The sequence below is a fragment of the Poromitra crassiceps genome (assembly GCF_964638095.1).
Source record: "Poromitra crassiceps genome assembly, chromosome: 1".
Taxonomy (NCBI): Eukaryota; Metazoa; Chordata; class Actinopteri; order Beryciformes; family Melamphaidae; genus Poromitra; species Poromitra crassiceps.
Window position 1 is genome coordinate 96,662,781 of NC_139623.1, and position 15,822 is coordinate 96,678,602.

The 15,822-nt window shown below is 40.6% G+C and overlaps 1 protein-coding gene across 1 annotated transcript in view; it reads left to right on the forward strand.

Annotated features, from left to right (window-relative positions):
- Positions 1 to 15,822, forward strand: part of LOC310771454 (ryanodine receptor 1-like) — a gene marked incomplete at both ends in the record, with an annotated part of 103,636 nt that overhangs the window by 67,648 nt on the left and 20,166 nt on the right. The window contains 6 exons of the mRNA XM_083631913.1: positions 4,947 to 5,027; positions 5,149 to 5,237; positions 5,828 to 5,956; positions 6,039 to 6,143; positions 13,139 to 13,220; positions 13,315 to 14,630. Of these exons, the coding sequence (XP_083488039.1) occupies positions 4,947 to 5,027; positions 5,149 to 5,237; positions 5,828 to 5,956; positions 6,039 to 6,143; positions 13,139 to 13,220; positions 13,315 to 14,630 (1,802 nt within the window). The remainder of the gene's footprint in view (positions 1 to 4,946; positions 5,028 to 5,148; positions 5,238 to 5,827; positions 5,957 to 6,038; positions 6,144 to 13,138; positions 13,221 to 13,314; positions 14,631 to 15,822) is intronic.

Below are 15,822 nucleotides of genomic sequence, written 5' to 3' on the forward strand. Positions count from 1 at the left end.
GAATAATCTCCTAATCTAAAATATTATTAACACTTTAATAACTGTTTAGGATTTCTTTTTAATACATTTGTACAAGTTGTTTTTTCTCCATTACATTTAGTAGATTCACCTGCTAATAGGCCCTTTTCATCGTCATGGTAACAGCTTCCATGCTGAGAAACCGGTGCATTACAACTTCAACTTCCTGTTCTTTTTGCGATTTATTGACAAACCAATCCAACAAAAACAAAATTGTAATGGTTACTAGCAGTTGATACATAAGAAATTAAAATTTGCGGCAGGTTATGGAGCGATTTAGTGAAGAGCATAGCTGGCAAGTTGTAATGTACTGGTTTCTGAATGCAGAAACAGAATGTGAAAAGGGCTTATTGGGCTTCTCTTCACTTCGCTGTACTGTTTTCCCTATTGTGTTGTCATCTAATTGGGGAAGTTCATTTTAATTGTATTTGAATGAGTTTGCCATGGAATTTTGTTAATCTCCCCCTCCTCATCTCTTAGTCCTCTACTGTTGTCAACACACTGATCCTCTCTCCCTTCCCCACGATCACTGCCTCCTCTCCCTTGTCCCTCCTTTCATGGCCCTCAGACTCGCACATAGATCGGGGTAAATCATGTTTCTGTCCATCTGTCTTTCTGTTATCCTCCTCTTCTCTCTCTCCCCTGTCCATCATGGTTTCTATCTTTTTAACACTGAAATTCGCCCAAGAGAGGATTGGTTGCCACTGTCCATCTTCCTCTTTCACAGCTCATGCTCCTCTTCAGCCTTTATCGCTTGCTCCAAAAGGTGATGAATGGAATCTGGTCTTATGCTAATCTCTGGTGCCAAAAGCGATTAATTTCATCATTTGTGAATCTCATGATCAGCTTCTATCAGATGAACTTGTTGCTTTTTCTTGGACAATGCCCCAACCTCTCTGCCATTGAATTCTGCTGCATTAAAGAAGCACACTTGGTCTGTGCTGCATGTTTCTGTGTCTGTGTGTGTACAGTACAGCACGGTTACAATTGTCATGCTAAATTACGTAATGTCGAGGCGCCCGGGTAGTGTAGTGGTAGATTCCCTGCCTACCACCACGAGGGTCGCAGGTTCGCACCCCCGTGTTACCTCCGGCTTGGTTGGGCGTCCATACAGGCACGATTGGCTGTGTCTGCGGGTGGGAAGCCGGATTGGGGGTATGTGTCCTGGTCGCTGCACTAGCGCCTTCTCTGGTCGGTCGGGGCGCCTGGTTGGGGCGGAAGGGAACTGGTGGTGAACTGGTGATCCTGAGGTAGGCAACAGCACTCGAATTAGAGTAAATCTTGAGTTTTTTTATTAAGGGCTAAACAGACGCGTTTCAGCCTTAGGCCATCATCAGTGTACATCAGAACAGATGACAATGGGTAGTATATATAGGTGTGGTCAAACAAATCACCTTGAAAAAACATCAGCAGATGGAGTGCATCTGTGGAAGCTGCAATGCAGCCAATCACAGAGAAGGAGGTGAGGCCACAGCTCAAACAGGCAATCAACATCATTTCCAAGAACTATCATAGTAGTGACAGCCCTTGTTAAATACATAGAATTACGAATTATAAACAATACAAAATACAAAATAGAAAGTTAAATAGAAAGTTAAAAAGAGGTTTTTTCACCAATCAATGGGACAAATTTCTCAGGGAGTTGAGACATAACATTACAAGAAACAACCTAATAGCAATTCTTCATTAAGGCCTCTAGGGCTCTCAGTTTGTAATGTGTGGATGTAATAAGCTTCCCTTTGGAGTAAGAGTTTATCTCTGTCACCACCTCTTCTGAGAGGCTGAATCATTTCTATACCTTGAGATTTAAGAGAGCTGACATCGTGTCCTACAGAGTTAAAGTGACGAGCGACTGGGGATTTCTCGTCCCTGTTCCTTAAGCTGGACTTGTGTTCAGATATCCTGATTTTCAACTCTCTTTTAGTTTTCCCAATGTATATGAGCCCACAGACACATCTTAAAAGGTAGACAACAAATTTAGTTCTACATGAAATTCTATTCTTGATGTAGAATTGTTTTCCAGTATGAGGATGTGAAAAAGTGTCTCCTTTGATCATTGCGTTACATTGGGCACAGTTTAAACATGGAAAATTACCTGCTGGGAGGTTACAATTAGAAAGAAAATGCTGTGGAGGAACATAACAATCAGCTCTGACCAAAGTATCGCTCAAGTTTTTGGCACGTTTATGTGCAAAGATTGGTGGGGATTGGAAAGAATGAGCTATAAGGGGATCGCTGGATAAGATGTGCCAGTGTTTCAAGACTACTTGCTTAATGTCAAATGTTAAAGGAGAGAAGGTTGTAGCCAGAACTGTTTTGGGGTCCCTTTTAGGGGGAGGCTTAAGAGTCAACAGGCTATTCCTTTCCCAATATATAGACCTCAATATTAAACAGTTGGTATTTCAACTCCCTTCTTTTTTGAAAGACACTACTGACTTCCTAAATAAAATTTCTTCATTGTTGGAACTACAAGAGACAGACATCTTATGTACAATGGACATTGTTAGCCTCTACACTAATGTCCCCCATGCTGAAGGCCTAGTGGCACTTACCCATTTTTTACAGTCAAGAGATGAGCAAACACCCCCTACTGGGTTCCTTGTAGAATTGACTCAACTTGTCCTTAGTAAGAATTACTTCAAATTTGAAGACTCATTTTACTTGCAGTGCCAAGGAGTGAGCATGGGCAGTTCCTGTTCCCCTAATTATGCCAATCTATTTATGGGAAAATTTGAGGAGGACTTTGTTTATCATAACAATCCTTATTCCTCTCTTCTAAAATGCTGGTTTCGTTACATTGATGATATTTTTTGTGTATTCTCAGGCAGTGTGTCTTCTTTGCAAGCCTTCAATACATACCTGAACTCATGCATGCCAACTATCAGATTCACATTGGAGCATAGCAATGATTCTGTCTCTTTTCTAGATGTCTTAGTGGAAAAAACAGACCACCTTAACACCAGAGTTTATAGAAAACCGACCGACAGGAACACTCTTTTACATTATAGCAGCTACCATCCTCCAAGTTTAAAGAAGGGTCTCCCATATAGCCAACTACTGAGAGCTAAACGAATCTGCAGTTCAGATATGGCTTTTAAAGAGCAAGCCTCAGAAACGTGTGAACGCTTCAAAAAAAGAGGCTATAATGATTTTGTGGTTGAGACCTGTTTAAATAAAGTTAAAAAGGTAGAAAGGAATAGCCTGTTGACTCTTAAGCCTCCCCCTAAAAGGGACCCCAAAACAGTTCTGGCTACAACCTTCTCTCCTTTAACATTTGACATTAAGCAAGTAGTCTTGAAACACTGGCATATCTTATCCAGCGATCCCCTTATAGCTCATTCTTTCCAATCCCCACCAATCTTTGCACATAAACGTGCCAAAAACTTGAGCGATACTTTGGTCAGAGCTGATTGTTATGTTCCTCCACAGCATTTTCTTTCTAATTGTAACCTCCCAGCAGGTAATTTTCCATGTTTAAACTGTGCCCAATGTAACGCAATGATCAAAGGAGACACTTTTTCACATCCTCATACTGGAAAACAATTCTACATCAAGAATAGAATTTCATGTAGAACTAAATTTGTTGTCTACCTTTTAAGATGTGTCTGTGGGCTCATATACATTGGGAAAACTAAAAGAGAGTTGAAAATCAGGATATCTGAACACAAGTCCAGCTTAAGGAACAGGGACGAGAAATCCCCAGTCGCTCGTCACTTTAACTCTGTAGGACACGATGTCAGCTCTCTTAAATTTCAAGGTATAGAAATGATTCAGCCTCTCAGAAGAGGTGGTGACAGAGATAAACTCTTACTCCAAAGGGAAGCTTATTACATCCACACATTACAAACTGAGAGCCCTAGAGGCCTTAATGAAGAATTGCTATTAGGTTGTTTCTTGTAATGTTATGTCTCAACTCCCTGAGAAATTTGTCCCATTGATTGGTGAAAAAACCTCTTTTTAACTTTCTATTTAACTTTCTATTTTGTATTTTGTATTGTTTATAATTCGTAATTCTATGTATTTAACAAGGGCTGTCACTACTATGATAGTTCTTGGAAATGATGTTGATTGCCTGTTTGAGCTGTGGCCTCACCTCCTTCTCTGTGATTGGCTGCATTGCAGCTTCCACAGATGCACTCCATCTGCTGATGTTTTTTCAAGGTGATTTGTTTGACCACACCTATATATACTACCCATTGTCATCTGTTCTGATGTACACTGATACTCCCATGTGCTAGGTCCTGCTGGTAAAGCTCCCCCTGTCAGGTGAAAAGAAGCGGCTGGCAACTACGCATGTGTCGGAGGAAGCATGGTGCTAGTCTACGGCTCTCCCCAGAATGGCAGAGGATGGAGCAGCGACCGGGGCAGCAGGGGCGGAAATTGGCCAAGTACAATTGGGGAGAAAAATTCAGAAAAAATAAGCCGTAATGTCATGCTGTGTTCAATTCCATGGTCCAGTATTATTGTCTGTTTGATCTATATGTGTTGTTAATGTGACTGTGTTTTATGTGTTAGTTTGTGTTAATTTTTCATTGACAACTTGTTTTGTGTTATTTGTTTGCATGTGATGCTGATGATATCAGTGTAGTTTTACACTTTGCTGTATGTCAGACAATTGCACCATTCATTAGTATTTGTTTTGTCCATTTCATTATTAGTTTAGTATGCTTTTTCGTTACTTTTCCTCTTTCATCACATTGTGATTTCATCATACTTGCTCCCATGGTGGTAAAAACAAAGTCCAAGGTGGTTATTACAATACACAGGGAAATGATGACAAGCTGGGAAATGATTATTATTCAAAATGATTCTTATTCTGCTTACACACAGGCAAACAGGCAGATGAGCTGCACTGTTTCAATAATTACCAGTAAGCCCAGATTTTTGAAGTTTACTTGGATGCCTTCATTTGCATTTTTTTTCTTTAGGTGAGAAAGTCATGGCAGACGACGAGTTCACGTGTGACCTATTCCGTTTCTTGCAGCTGCTCTGTGAGGGTCACAATAACGGTGAGAATAACTCATGACTTGAATGAGAGTGAAGTTTCAACAAAATTCAACTAGCCTTGCAAAATTATTAAGACAGTCAAATGTTGCAAGAATGTTCAAGGGGATTTCTGTTTTGCTGCAGATTTTCAGAACTATTTACGTACGCAGACTGGGAGCACAATTACCATCAATGTCATCATCTGCACAGTAGATTACCTCCTCCGATTGCAGGTACAGTGAGGATGGCACCTTCCAAACTCTTATACAGTACAGTGTACTGTATAAGCACCCCTTAATAGCACCCCTGTTAGGCTGAGTACAATATGATTTTGCCTAACAGGGGTGCTATTAATGTCAAAAATTTAAACTTTGAAAGGTCACTCTGTATCTCAAACTGTGGATCATATTGGCACAAAACCTGGTGTTCATATGCAGCTAACGTTGCTGTACGACTTTTCCTGCTGGACCATTAGTAGATTTTTTGTGTGTTCCTTTTGGTATTTCTGTAAGGGATTTTTTATTATTTTCTTTTCCAATATAGACTAATTCTTCAGTGTATAAGAGCGGTCTGAGATAAATCAACATTGTTTAAACAAAATGGCTATTCAATGACGGTACTTAATGACTATTTCAAAATGAACAACATGATAGATTGGCTTTCATTTAAAGGACAAATAAACACAAAATGTTAAAACAAAAATAGTAAAACATTTTGATCTGTTAATCTGATTAAGTAAATACGAATTGTTTAAACACTAAAGACTGCATCTGTGTAAAGAATATTGCCTTACATTTTAAATGATCTCACTTTCTCTATCAAGGAGTCTATCAGTGATTTCTACTGGTATTACTCTGGCAAGGACATCATTGATGAACCGGGGAAGAAGAATTTCTCCAAAGCTATGACAGTGGCTAAACAGATTTTCAACAGTCTGACTGAGTATATTCAGGTAAGGTTTGAATAAGTCAGGACTCAGGCATTATCTGCTTGTCTGTTCCTGTGGCATGTAACTGATGGTGTCCTGTCCTCAGGGCCCCTGCACAGGGAACCAGCAGTCTCTGGCCCACAGCAGGCTGTGGGATGCTGTCGTTGGGTTCCTTCATGTCTTTGCCCACATGATGATGAAGCTGGCACAGGTAATCATCCAGAAGAAAAAAGTCATTGCTGTCAAATGTCAAAATAAGAGGAAAGGCAAACAGCAAGTGGCTTTGGTGACTCTGTATTAGTGGCGGTGCGTAGTATAGTACAGCGGTTCCCAACCTTTTCCAACTTAGAGCCACTTGAAAATCTCTAAACTTTTCGCGGCCCACCTCTGACCCCATAAAAAAAAACAGAGGCCAAATAATGTGTTCTCAGAGTACTTTTTATTTGATCACAGTCACTAACACAGCATCTGAAACAACAGCATTTTCAGTGTTACTGTTTTCAAGGAGCTGTCCATCAGCAAGGGTTTTTTCAATTTGTTGAATGTAAAAAGAGGGACGTGGCCAACAGGTTGGAAATCGCTGGTATAGTGTATACCGTAGAACAGCTGCTTAAATGTGCATGGGAAAATTAAATATTTATATTGTTAGTCACAAGCCTAATAATAAGCACAAAATACTGCCTGAAAATGTTCATTTATAGAGCAAAGTCACATGGTTTCCAGAAGTATTTTCACCATCTGAATATCCCAGGAAATACAAATGATCACATACATTTTTCATTCAGTTTTATACCTTTGATCCCCCCCCCCCAACCATGTAATTGCATGTAACATTTAAAAAGCACTTAAGTGTAATTTGACCATTTTTATGATTGATTGAAGGTGTGGAATCACATTGATCCCAGTCTATGGTTCCATCTTCCTACACATGAATGAATGGTCAGAATGCTTTCAGGGAAATCACATGACTTCTCCACTCTATACAATATTTTGTGTCTATTTTAACAGATATTAGTTTTGCTTTAAATTATTGTGGGGTTGTTAATTTTCAATAAACATGTGTGTGATGGACATTGGACAATATGTTTCAAGTCATCAGCTTGAACAGTTATTTTTCATTGTTTGAATGCTAGTTGTATGATCAGCTACTCAGTAACTTCTATAACTTGAAGAAGATTTTGACCATGGAGTGGACATAGAGGCAGAATTTGAATATGAAATTAAATCAATTTGTGATGCTTAAAACCACATCCTCTCTTCTGATTATTGTGATTGGAGGGATGGAGGCAGATGCCATGACTTTAATTATATTAACATCTATCTGATGTGATGTATCACAATGTCAATCAAATAATGGAGGCCATGTAAATGGACTGCATTTATATATAGGTCAAATCCTTGACATAAACAAAGACTATTTTGAAATGTAATCGTGTTTTTACCTGTTTACAAACTGTATAATATATTGATCATTTAAACTGTCTTTCACATGGTCAATGCAGGGTAAAGTATGTATCCATTTTATTTATCTATTGATGTGATATTGTATTGACCAGTTTGTACCTTATCCAATGTTGGTTTCCTTTATCAGTTTGTTTTATATTCACCTGCCTTTACCGAGTAAATAAGAATACTTGATGTAGAAATTGCTTAATTAGGGGAGACATATTGACACAATATTGTGTGCAGGACTCAATTAATTCTAGCAGTAGTTACAAGCAGCCGAAGAAGAAAATAACATTTTGTGAACATGGGGTAAAGTAGAGCTTAACTCGGCATAATAGACTGAAATGGATTAAAATGCTATAAAAAAAAATTACAAGAAAAAAGAGTACAACAAAAAACATAAATTAGCCCATGCATTTTTTCAGTCAGCAAATTGCAAGATTTAGTTAGAACAAACACAAACAAATGAACTAAAATAAATAATAAAACAAACATGACATAAATATGCTAAAAGAAAAGCAGTTTTCCCTGTAGAGGTCCCGTAATAATGATTATGACCTTAAACAAAACTGTAATAACACTGATAACCTCCTTGGCGGAGGCAATTAACGGGATTATAATTGATACAAAATAAAACCGAGGTCCTGACACTCTGTGGTCAATAAAAACTTATAGCAAGAATATGGGTGTAACCCGGTGCCCAGACTAAATTCCCACACAGGTCTTCCTTCAATCATGGCCACCTAATCATCCCTCATTACTTAATTGGCACCTTAAGTCCTCAACACTCACCATGATAGCTGATGTGTGGTGAGCATTCTGGCGCAAAACTGGCTGCAGTGCATCGCCCAGGTGGGTGCTACACATCGGTGGTGGATGAGTTGAGTCCCTCCCCCCGAAATGTGAAGTGCTTTGAGTATCTAGAAAGGCGGCATATAAATGCGATCAATTAGTAAAATTATTATAATGATGCAAAATGCTTTAATAATAATAATAATAATAATACTATGTAATTCGTTTTGTTTTTGTTTATTGGCTTGAGAACAAGGCTTATCCATCTTCATGCCTAAAATGCCTTGTGACACATCGTTAAGCCGAAAATGCTGCGAGTGCATTCAAATTAGATTGAGTGGGGAGTTGTTGTTCCAAAACTAATGTATGATAAGGAGATTAGTACCAGAAGAGATTGTACAGTATTTGCCTTCCAATTCAAACACAATCTCTGCTGACACTAATCCCTTTCCAAACAAAACAGAATATGGCTTAGTTATAAAAGTGAGTTTTGAAAGCCAGATGTCTCAGCACCTGGTGAAGTAATTATGGAGTCGCTGGGATTGATCAACAGCTGTATCTCATGCTGTCTCAATAAACAGAAAGCTTTTTGAATACATGTGATCAGATAAGCACTTTTAACAGTTGCGTTGAGAGATTTGTGTCACTCACTGATATTTGCAAGTAGCAGTAATTTAGAGTTTGCGCTCGTTTAACGCTGAGTGCAATGCAAATTGGGGGTGTGCACAAGCGCATTTGTATTCTCCCTGCCGTGCTATTACCTCTATGCCTGTTATAATTCTACTGGACATGCATGGGGTAGGTGTGCCACATGCCAAACCAGGCAGTTCTGCGCAAAATGTGGGGCATAGATGGCATTCTCCTATCGTCAGCATGCGCGCAATTACTTTGCACTAAGCTTTGAAAAGCACCTCTTACGCGCAAAAATACCCTGCTGCGCTTGAACGCACCATACTCTCCGCGCTGCGCAGCGCAGAAACGTCATTATGCACGGACGTGCCACGCCAGGACATCAAATTCTGCTGCTAAAATTGGGTAACCAGCAGATTATTCAGTGAGGCAATCAACTATAAGTCACTGAGAAACTTTTATCACATCGCAAAGAGGGGTTAATGGCAAATGAATTGAGGAAACTTGGACATTGTAGCCTACTTGCAATGCACCTTCACCTATCCCATAACCCGGAGGGTCGTTGGGGCACCACAGACGGTTTGTCGACAAGCTCTCTCCTTCTCTCTCTGTCCTCGGCACGGCAGCTCTCAGTTTTGCAGAGTTTTAATTGAGTCTAAATCCTCCCATCTTTTCTTTTGTCTCCGCTGTTTCCCCGCTGCAAACACGTTTCTATTGTCCCACCCAAGTCATCAAAATAAACCGAATTGCATCAAATCACAGATGTTTTTAACATGTATATAATGTGATGGTGTCGTTATGAGATAGGGATAATATATACAGTCAATAGCCTATCCAAATTATGCATGGGGAGAATTACAGCATATATCACGCAAACTATTACAGGGACTGCAAGACGGGAATCTGATTGGTTTGATTGATGTAACACCCAGGCATTGCCAGGCCACACCTGTGAATAATTCTGGGGCCAGTTGCACCAACTGGTCTTACACTGGTCTTAAGCTAAGTTGGTCGTAACTTTACGACCTAACAGCTACGCCGGTTGCACCAAGACGGCTTAAGCCTTCTTTTCACTATGACCAGGCGTAACTCTTACGCCTGGTCAGGAGGAGGCGTAGCGCCTGCCTGTAACAGAGATCTCCGTGTCTTATCAGAGGAGGCCTTTTTGAGTCATTACCATCATCGTCGTAACACAGCCAGTTCTCCGTCTTTTGAAGCATGATGTTAGATTACAACGAACTAGTTGTGTGGCTTAGCCTTCCCAAATGTTGCCGTTAATCTTTTAGAATTTAATACATAGAATTGGGAACGTTACATTCAATTTCATTCAGACTGTCTGTCTGGCTCAATCGCCGCCATTTTTCCACCGGAGCGAGGGAGGGTGGGAGGAGGGAGGGTGTAGTGATGCACATACAGTAGTGGCTGATAGAGCGTAGTGGCACAGTGACGCTCCAAGCAGGTCGCGAGGCACATTTTTTGCAACATCATCCAATCAGGGTGCATTCCCTGGCAATTCACATGGACGCGCATCGCTATGAACAGCGTAGTTAAGACCAGACGTAAGCCGTGTTGGTGCAACAGGCATAAATCCACTCTAAAGACTGGTCTTAACTAAGACCGACGTAGGAGTTACGACCAGGCATAGTTAAGACCACTTGGTGCAACCGGCCCCTGGTGGTTAACACCGTCCAAATCCTGTTTGCGGCATGCATAAATGACTTGGCATGCCTCCAATCTGCGCTTACACCCGTTGTTATGATGAGTTATGCTCCCCCGTGAGTATTGCATCTCCACCATATTTTGGGACTGTTTTAACTTAAAAACAGGGAGGTCACATCTACCCAAACAATTATATAATTTTTAAACAGTTACGTTTCTATATAAATCATTACAATATGCCCCCGTGAGGTGGGGATGCGTTTGGCGGCGGGGGTGCAAAACTCGGCATAACACCTGGACACTTGCGCACGGCGGACTGCTATCGTCAGAGACGATAGTATAGGGCAGGCGCAAACAGGTGCGCAAAGCGCAAAAAGCGGATAGTGCCTGTACCAAGATAGGGCCCTTCCTCTTTTTGCAATAGGAAGTTATTAAAGTCCCCAAATACAAGTGTGTATCCATGTTTGCACATAATGCAAACTATTACATTTTATGTTCTCAATAGAACTTTTCTCACCCAAATGTAATCCAAAATCCACAAATAACCCAAATTTAATATATGGGAGTGAATTTATTACCTTTTCAATTTACCTTTAGGTCTCTACTAGTCCACATCATTTACAGTTGTTGGCGTTCTTTGTATTTGACTACTACCATTTCACTTTAGGTCACATGCCACATTAAGTGACATTACCCCCCCCCCCCCCCAGCACACCCCCAAGGTCTGATCATAAGCTTACAAAATACAATGATCACTAAATCAGTTGGATCTTTTTCTCAACACTTGAGGCAAACCTGTTCTTGATGAGTGAGTTGCACACTGGTTGAGCACCACTGTTTAAAATCATCTCAGGCCATTAAATGAACATACTGTATGAACACTTACACTGGTGATATTCTCCTTACTGCAGCACCTATTTTGCCTTGTTAAGCAATTACCACATTCCAAGTATTTACAATTTTCCCAACCAGAATTACCCTATTAAAGATCAACCAATGCCCACTCTCTTTGGGATTTGACAACAGCAAGTTTAAATTGTAATTAACAATGAAAGTTATTTAAAAGCAGACCTTCCTATTATATTCACTTTAGTGGTCTATTCAGAAATGATGATTAGAAGCAGGTAACAACAAGACTTCACTGAAAAAAGGAACTGACTTTTAACCCCCGCTGTTGGAGTATGCATTGACACTATTGTGTGTTGGAATAGACTTTAATCTAACATCCATCCTGTGTGCACACATTTAACAGGGCTTAGAATTATGCTGATTGTGCCATTTCTATTCATTAATAATTAACCTAAGTGAATATGCCTTCCATTTGTGGTGTGTTACTATCTGATTAACTGCTGGTTTTATAATATTCAAACACGTATTTCATCAAATTAATGTGAAGTGACATTTTCTAACTTAACCTCTGTTATCATGATTCATTGCCATCCTTGGCACATTTAGGATGAATCTATTTAGTTATTCGATGTGTCCACATACAAACCATACTGTATGAATAAGGTCAATCCATTCCTCTGGTTGACAGTCTGTAGAAATATAGTGATGTCATCATTAGATGCTCAGGTTTTCATAGTATAATTTCCATCATAACTGTTCATCTAAAATGCGGGAGGGGTGGGTTAGACCTGCTTTAAATGTATTTTTATTATACTTATTTCCCACATGCAAATCGATATATCCTCAAGTACCTCATTTGTAATTTTTAAATTACGCTATAATATTTTAGCTTTTATGTTTTGTTGTCTCAGTTAAAATTATTTTGTGGTTCAAAGTTAGGCGCTAGCTCTTAATTTACTGCTGCTGTCCCATCTTAGACAAAGCCAGCTGAGCTGATTATGTCCTTATGTTATTATTTCTGATAGGTGGAGCTAACTACAGGCTTGACACAACTGTCAAATATTACTTCTGATTCGCTTGACGTGAAAACTACATGCTAGACTAGGGATGTTAAAATGTCACTAATGCCACTTATTTCTTCTTGCAGAGAGTAGTTGGTGGTTTCCAGTCCTGTGCCATAGAGATGTTTTCAGATTTTCATTCCAACCAAACACTACACCAGCTGATTTGAATTTGAATACTCCTTCCATGACATAGAACTGGAGATCACTGCCATACAGTAGATGGAGCATTGATTGTTCGTACAATGCACTTTCTGCAGTGTAGTGGGCTGTTTCAAGCCAGGAGGTCAATGTGTTGTCACAAATGCTTTAAATATTACATGAACACCAAAGGAAAGCTGACATAATGATTGAATCAGTATTTGGAAAGGTACTGCAGCTGTCATTAAGCTGAGGTTAGAAGCCAGAATTCATATGAAGCCAAAGAAAATAGGTGAAGTTTCCAGTCTGACATTCAAGTGCTCCTAAACCTGTTTTTTTGCAATGTGTTTTCTGTTCTGTGAGCATGAGGCATTGTTGAGTGAAGTGTTGTTGTTGTGAATGTGAGTTTATGCATTACATTATGCAATGAAGACCTCATATAACAAGTATCTGGGTTAACCTAATTCTGTGTGTGAGTGATAACCATGGAATGTTTACACTTTTCACTGTTTTCCACTCGACTCATTACCACTCATTACCAAGTCTGTACAATGTGAACCACTAGTATTTCAAAATATAATCTAGTTATTATTACTGTAAGATATTGTGTGTCTTTGTATTGTCATAGGACTCCAGCCAGATTGGTCTGCTGAAGGAGCTTCTTGACCTTCAGAAGGACATGGTTGTTATGCTGCTTTCACTGTTGGAGGGTAAAAGAGCATTTTCTATTGATCTAACAGTTTTCATCTGTCCCTGTCTCGTCCACCTCAAACCGTTGTTCTAATTTTACTCCATGTGGTTCAGGAAATGTGGTGAATGGTACAATTGCCCGTCAGATGGTGGACATGCTGGTAGAGTCCTCCAGCAATGTGGAGATGATCCTCAAGTTTTTTGACATGTTCCTCAAGCTGAAAGACATTGTGGCTTCGGATGCCTTCCGAGATTACGTCACTGACCCTCGAGGATTGATCTCCAAGAAGGACTTCCAGAAGTCAATGGACAGTCAGAAACAGTACTCCCCCTCTGAGATCCAGTTTCTTTTGTCCTGCTCAGAGGCCGATGAGAATGACATGATCAACTATGAGGAGTTTGCCAATCGCTTCCAGGAACCCGCCAAAGACATTGGCTTCAACATCGCAGTGCTGCTGACCAACCTGTCTGAGCACGTTCCCCATGACACCAGGCTGAAGAACTTCCTAGAACAGGCGGACAGCGTGCTGAACTACTTCCGCCCCTTCCTGGGCCGTATTGAAATAATGGGTGCCAGCAGAAAGATTGAGCGCATCTACTTTGAGATCAGTGAAGTGAACCGTAGGCAGTGGGAGATGCCACAGGTCAGAGAGTCCAAACGACAGTTCATCTTTGATGTGGTCAACGGGGGTGAGTCTGAGAAGATGGAGATGTTTGTCAACTTCTGTGAGGACACCATCTTTGAGATGAATATAGCTTCACAGATTTCAGAGCAGGAAGAGGAGGAAAAGGAGGAACTGGATGATGAGGGAGTAGAAGGTGGAGGGGAGGGTGGACCGGGAGGGGGAGCCAGCGGAGGAGGCGATGAGGACAGTAACGGAGAGGAAGGGCCGCCTGAATCCAGCTCTGCCTTTGCAGACTTCATAAACAGTATGCTAAGCTTCTTTAGCATCTTCACCTTCCGTAACCTTCGCAGACAGTACCGCCGGGTCAGAAAGATGACCATCAAGGAGATTGTGGTGGCTTTGACCATTTTCTTCTGGACCATCCTGATGAGTATACTGCACTTCATTTACAGTGTGTGCAAAGGCTTCTTTATGCTCATCTGGCAAACCCTGTTTGGAGGCGGGCTGGTGGAGGGAGCCAAAAACATCACTGTGACTGAGATCCTAGCCAGCATGCCAGATCCCACACAGGATGACGTGCACGGAGATCTGCCAGGGGAGCAGAGGACAGGGGAAGAACAAGACACTGGAGGCGTGACTGAAACTGGAGAGACTGGGAGTGAGGAGGAGGAGGAGGATACCCAGGAAAAGGAGGGTGGGAGGATGCCAGGTATTGATGCTCCAGGTGGACTTGGAGACATGGGGATTGAGGCACCTGTTGAGCCTCCAACTCCTGAAGGGACTCCCATAACCAAGAGGAAACAGGTGAATTTTAGCATGTCTGGTAAATTTGATGTATCTAAATATTCGCTGTAAAGGTAACTTGATAAATTATTGGCAATATAGTTTTTAGATTTGCACTATGGCAGAATGTTTACAAAAACTATTATCGTATATGAATAAAACAAGAGTAAGTAGAATAGTGCACTCAGTAGAGTAACTGTAGAAATCAACACCTGCAATGTGCTAATCACATCCCGGTTAAGAGTGCCCTCTACTGGCCAGGGCTGTTCGATGTCCGGCCACCGCTTATGCCACTTTTTTGACATATTTGCAATGCCTTTGATAAGAGGGTTTTTCTGCTGAACCACGTCCAACGGAGTAGTAAATTTTGTTGCTGTAGAACCCATTTTTGACATTATTCTAATTAAACAAATCAACAAAAACGTATATATGAACCAAAACAAAAAAGCTAGATAATTTGCCAACCCGGACGACACCTTCAGTTCGCGAAGAGATAATAGACTGCAAGAGTCCATGCGCAAACCTTCATTCGACGCAGAACAACACAGACAACTGCACCAGTCTGTTTGAAGTTCTCAGCTGTAAAGGCTTACCTTACCTTCCGTACCGTCGTCACCCAGTTCGATTCAGAACCAAGCTGAACCAAATTCACCATGCACAGATAGCGAACAAGACACTCACTCATAAACCAATGTCTATGTCAAAACACACTCATCCCCCCTTATTGTCATATATTCCATAATGTGTTTGCAAAGATCAGTGCACTCCTATTTCTGTCCAGGGCCCACAGTCCAGTTCACTGTCCCGATTTGAGTCCATATAAGCGTAGGGGTCCCCAGACAGCTATCCACACTCTGGTTGGCTCCCCAATATTGTCCTGAAAGGAAAGAAGACAGAAACCAACCAGTATCTTGCAAAAACATTGGAAACAATACATTGTAAAACAACTATCAACCAAACTATTAACCCCTCAAGGGATCTTAATGATTTAGATCAGGTATGTCCAAAAATCTGATTTAGTGACCTCAAATGATCTTAAATGATCTGAAATTTAATTTTATTCCAAATTTATCTCCCTTCTATTACCACCAGACAATTTCTTACCCCTTCCAACTATTTCACATAATCATATTTCATAATTAGTATGAAATATACAGCATAACCTTGCCCAAACCGAAACCCAACTGCGAAGAGAACTGCTTGCCAATAACAA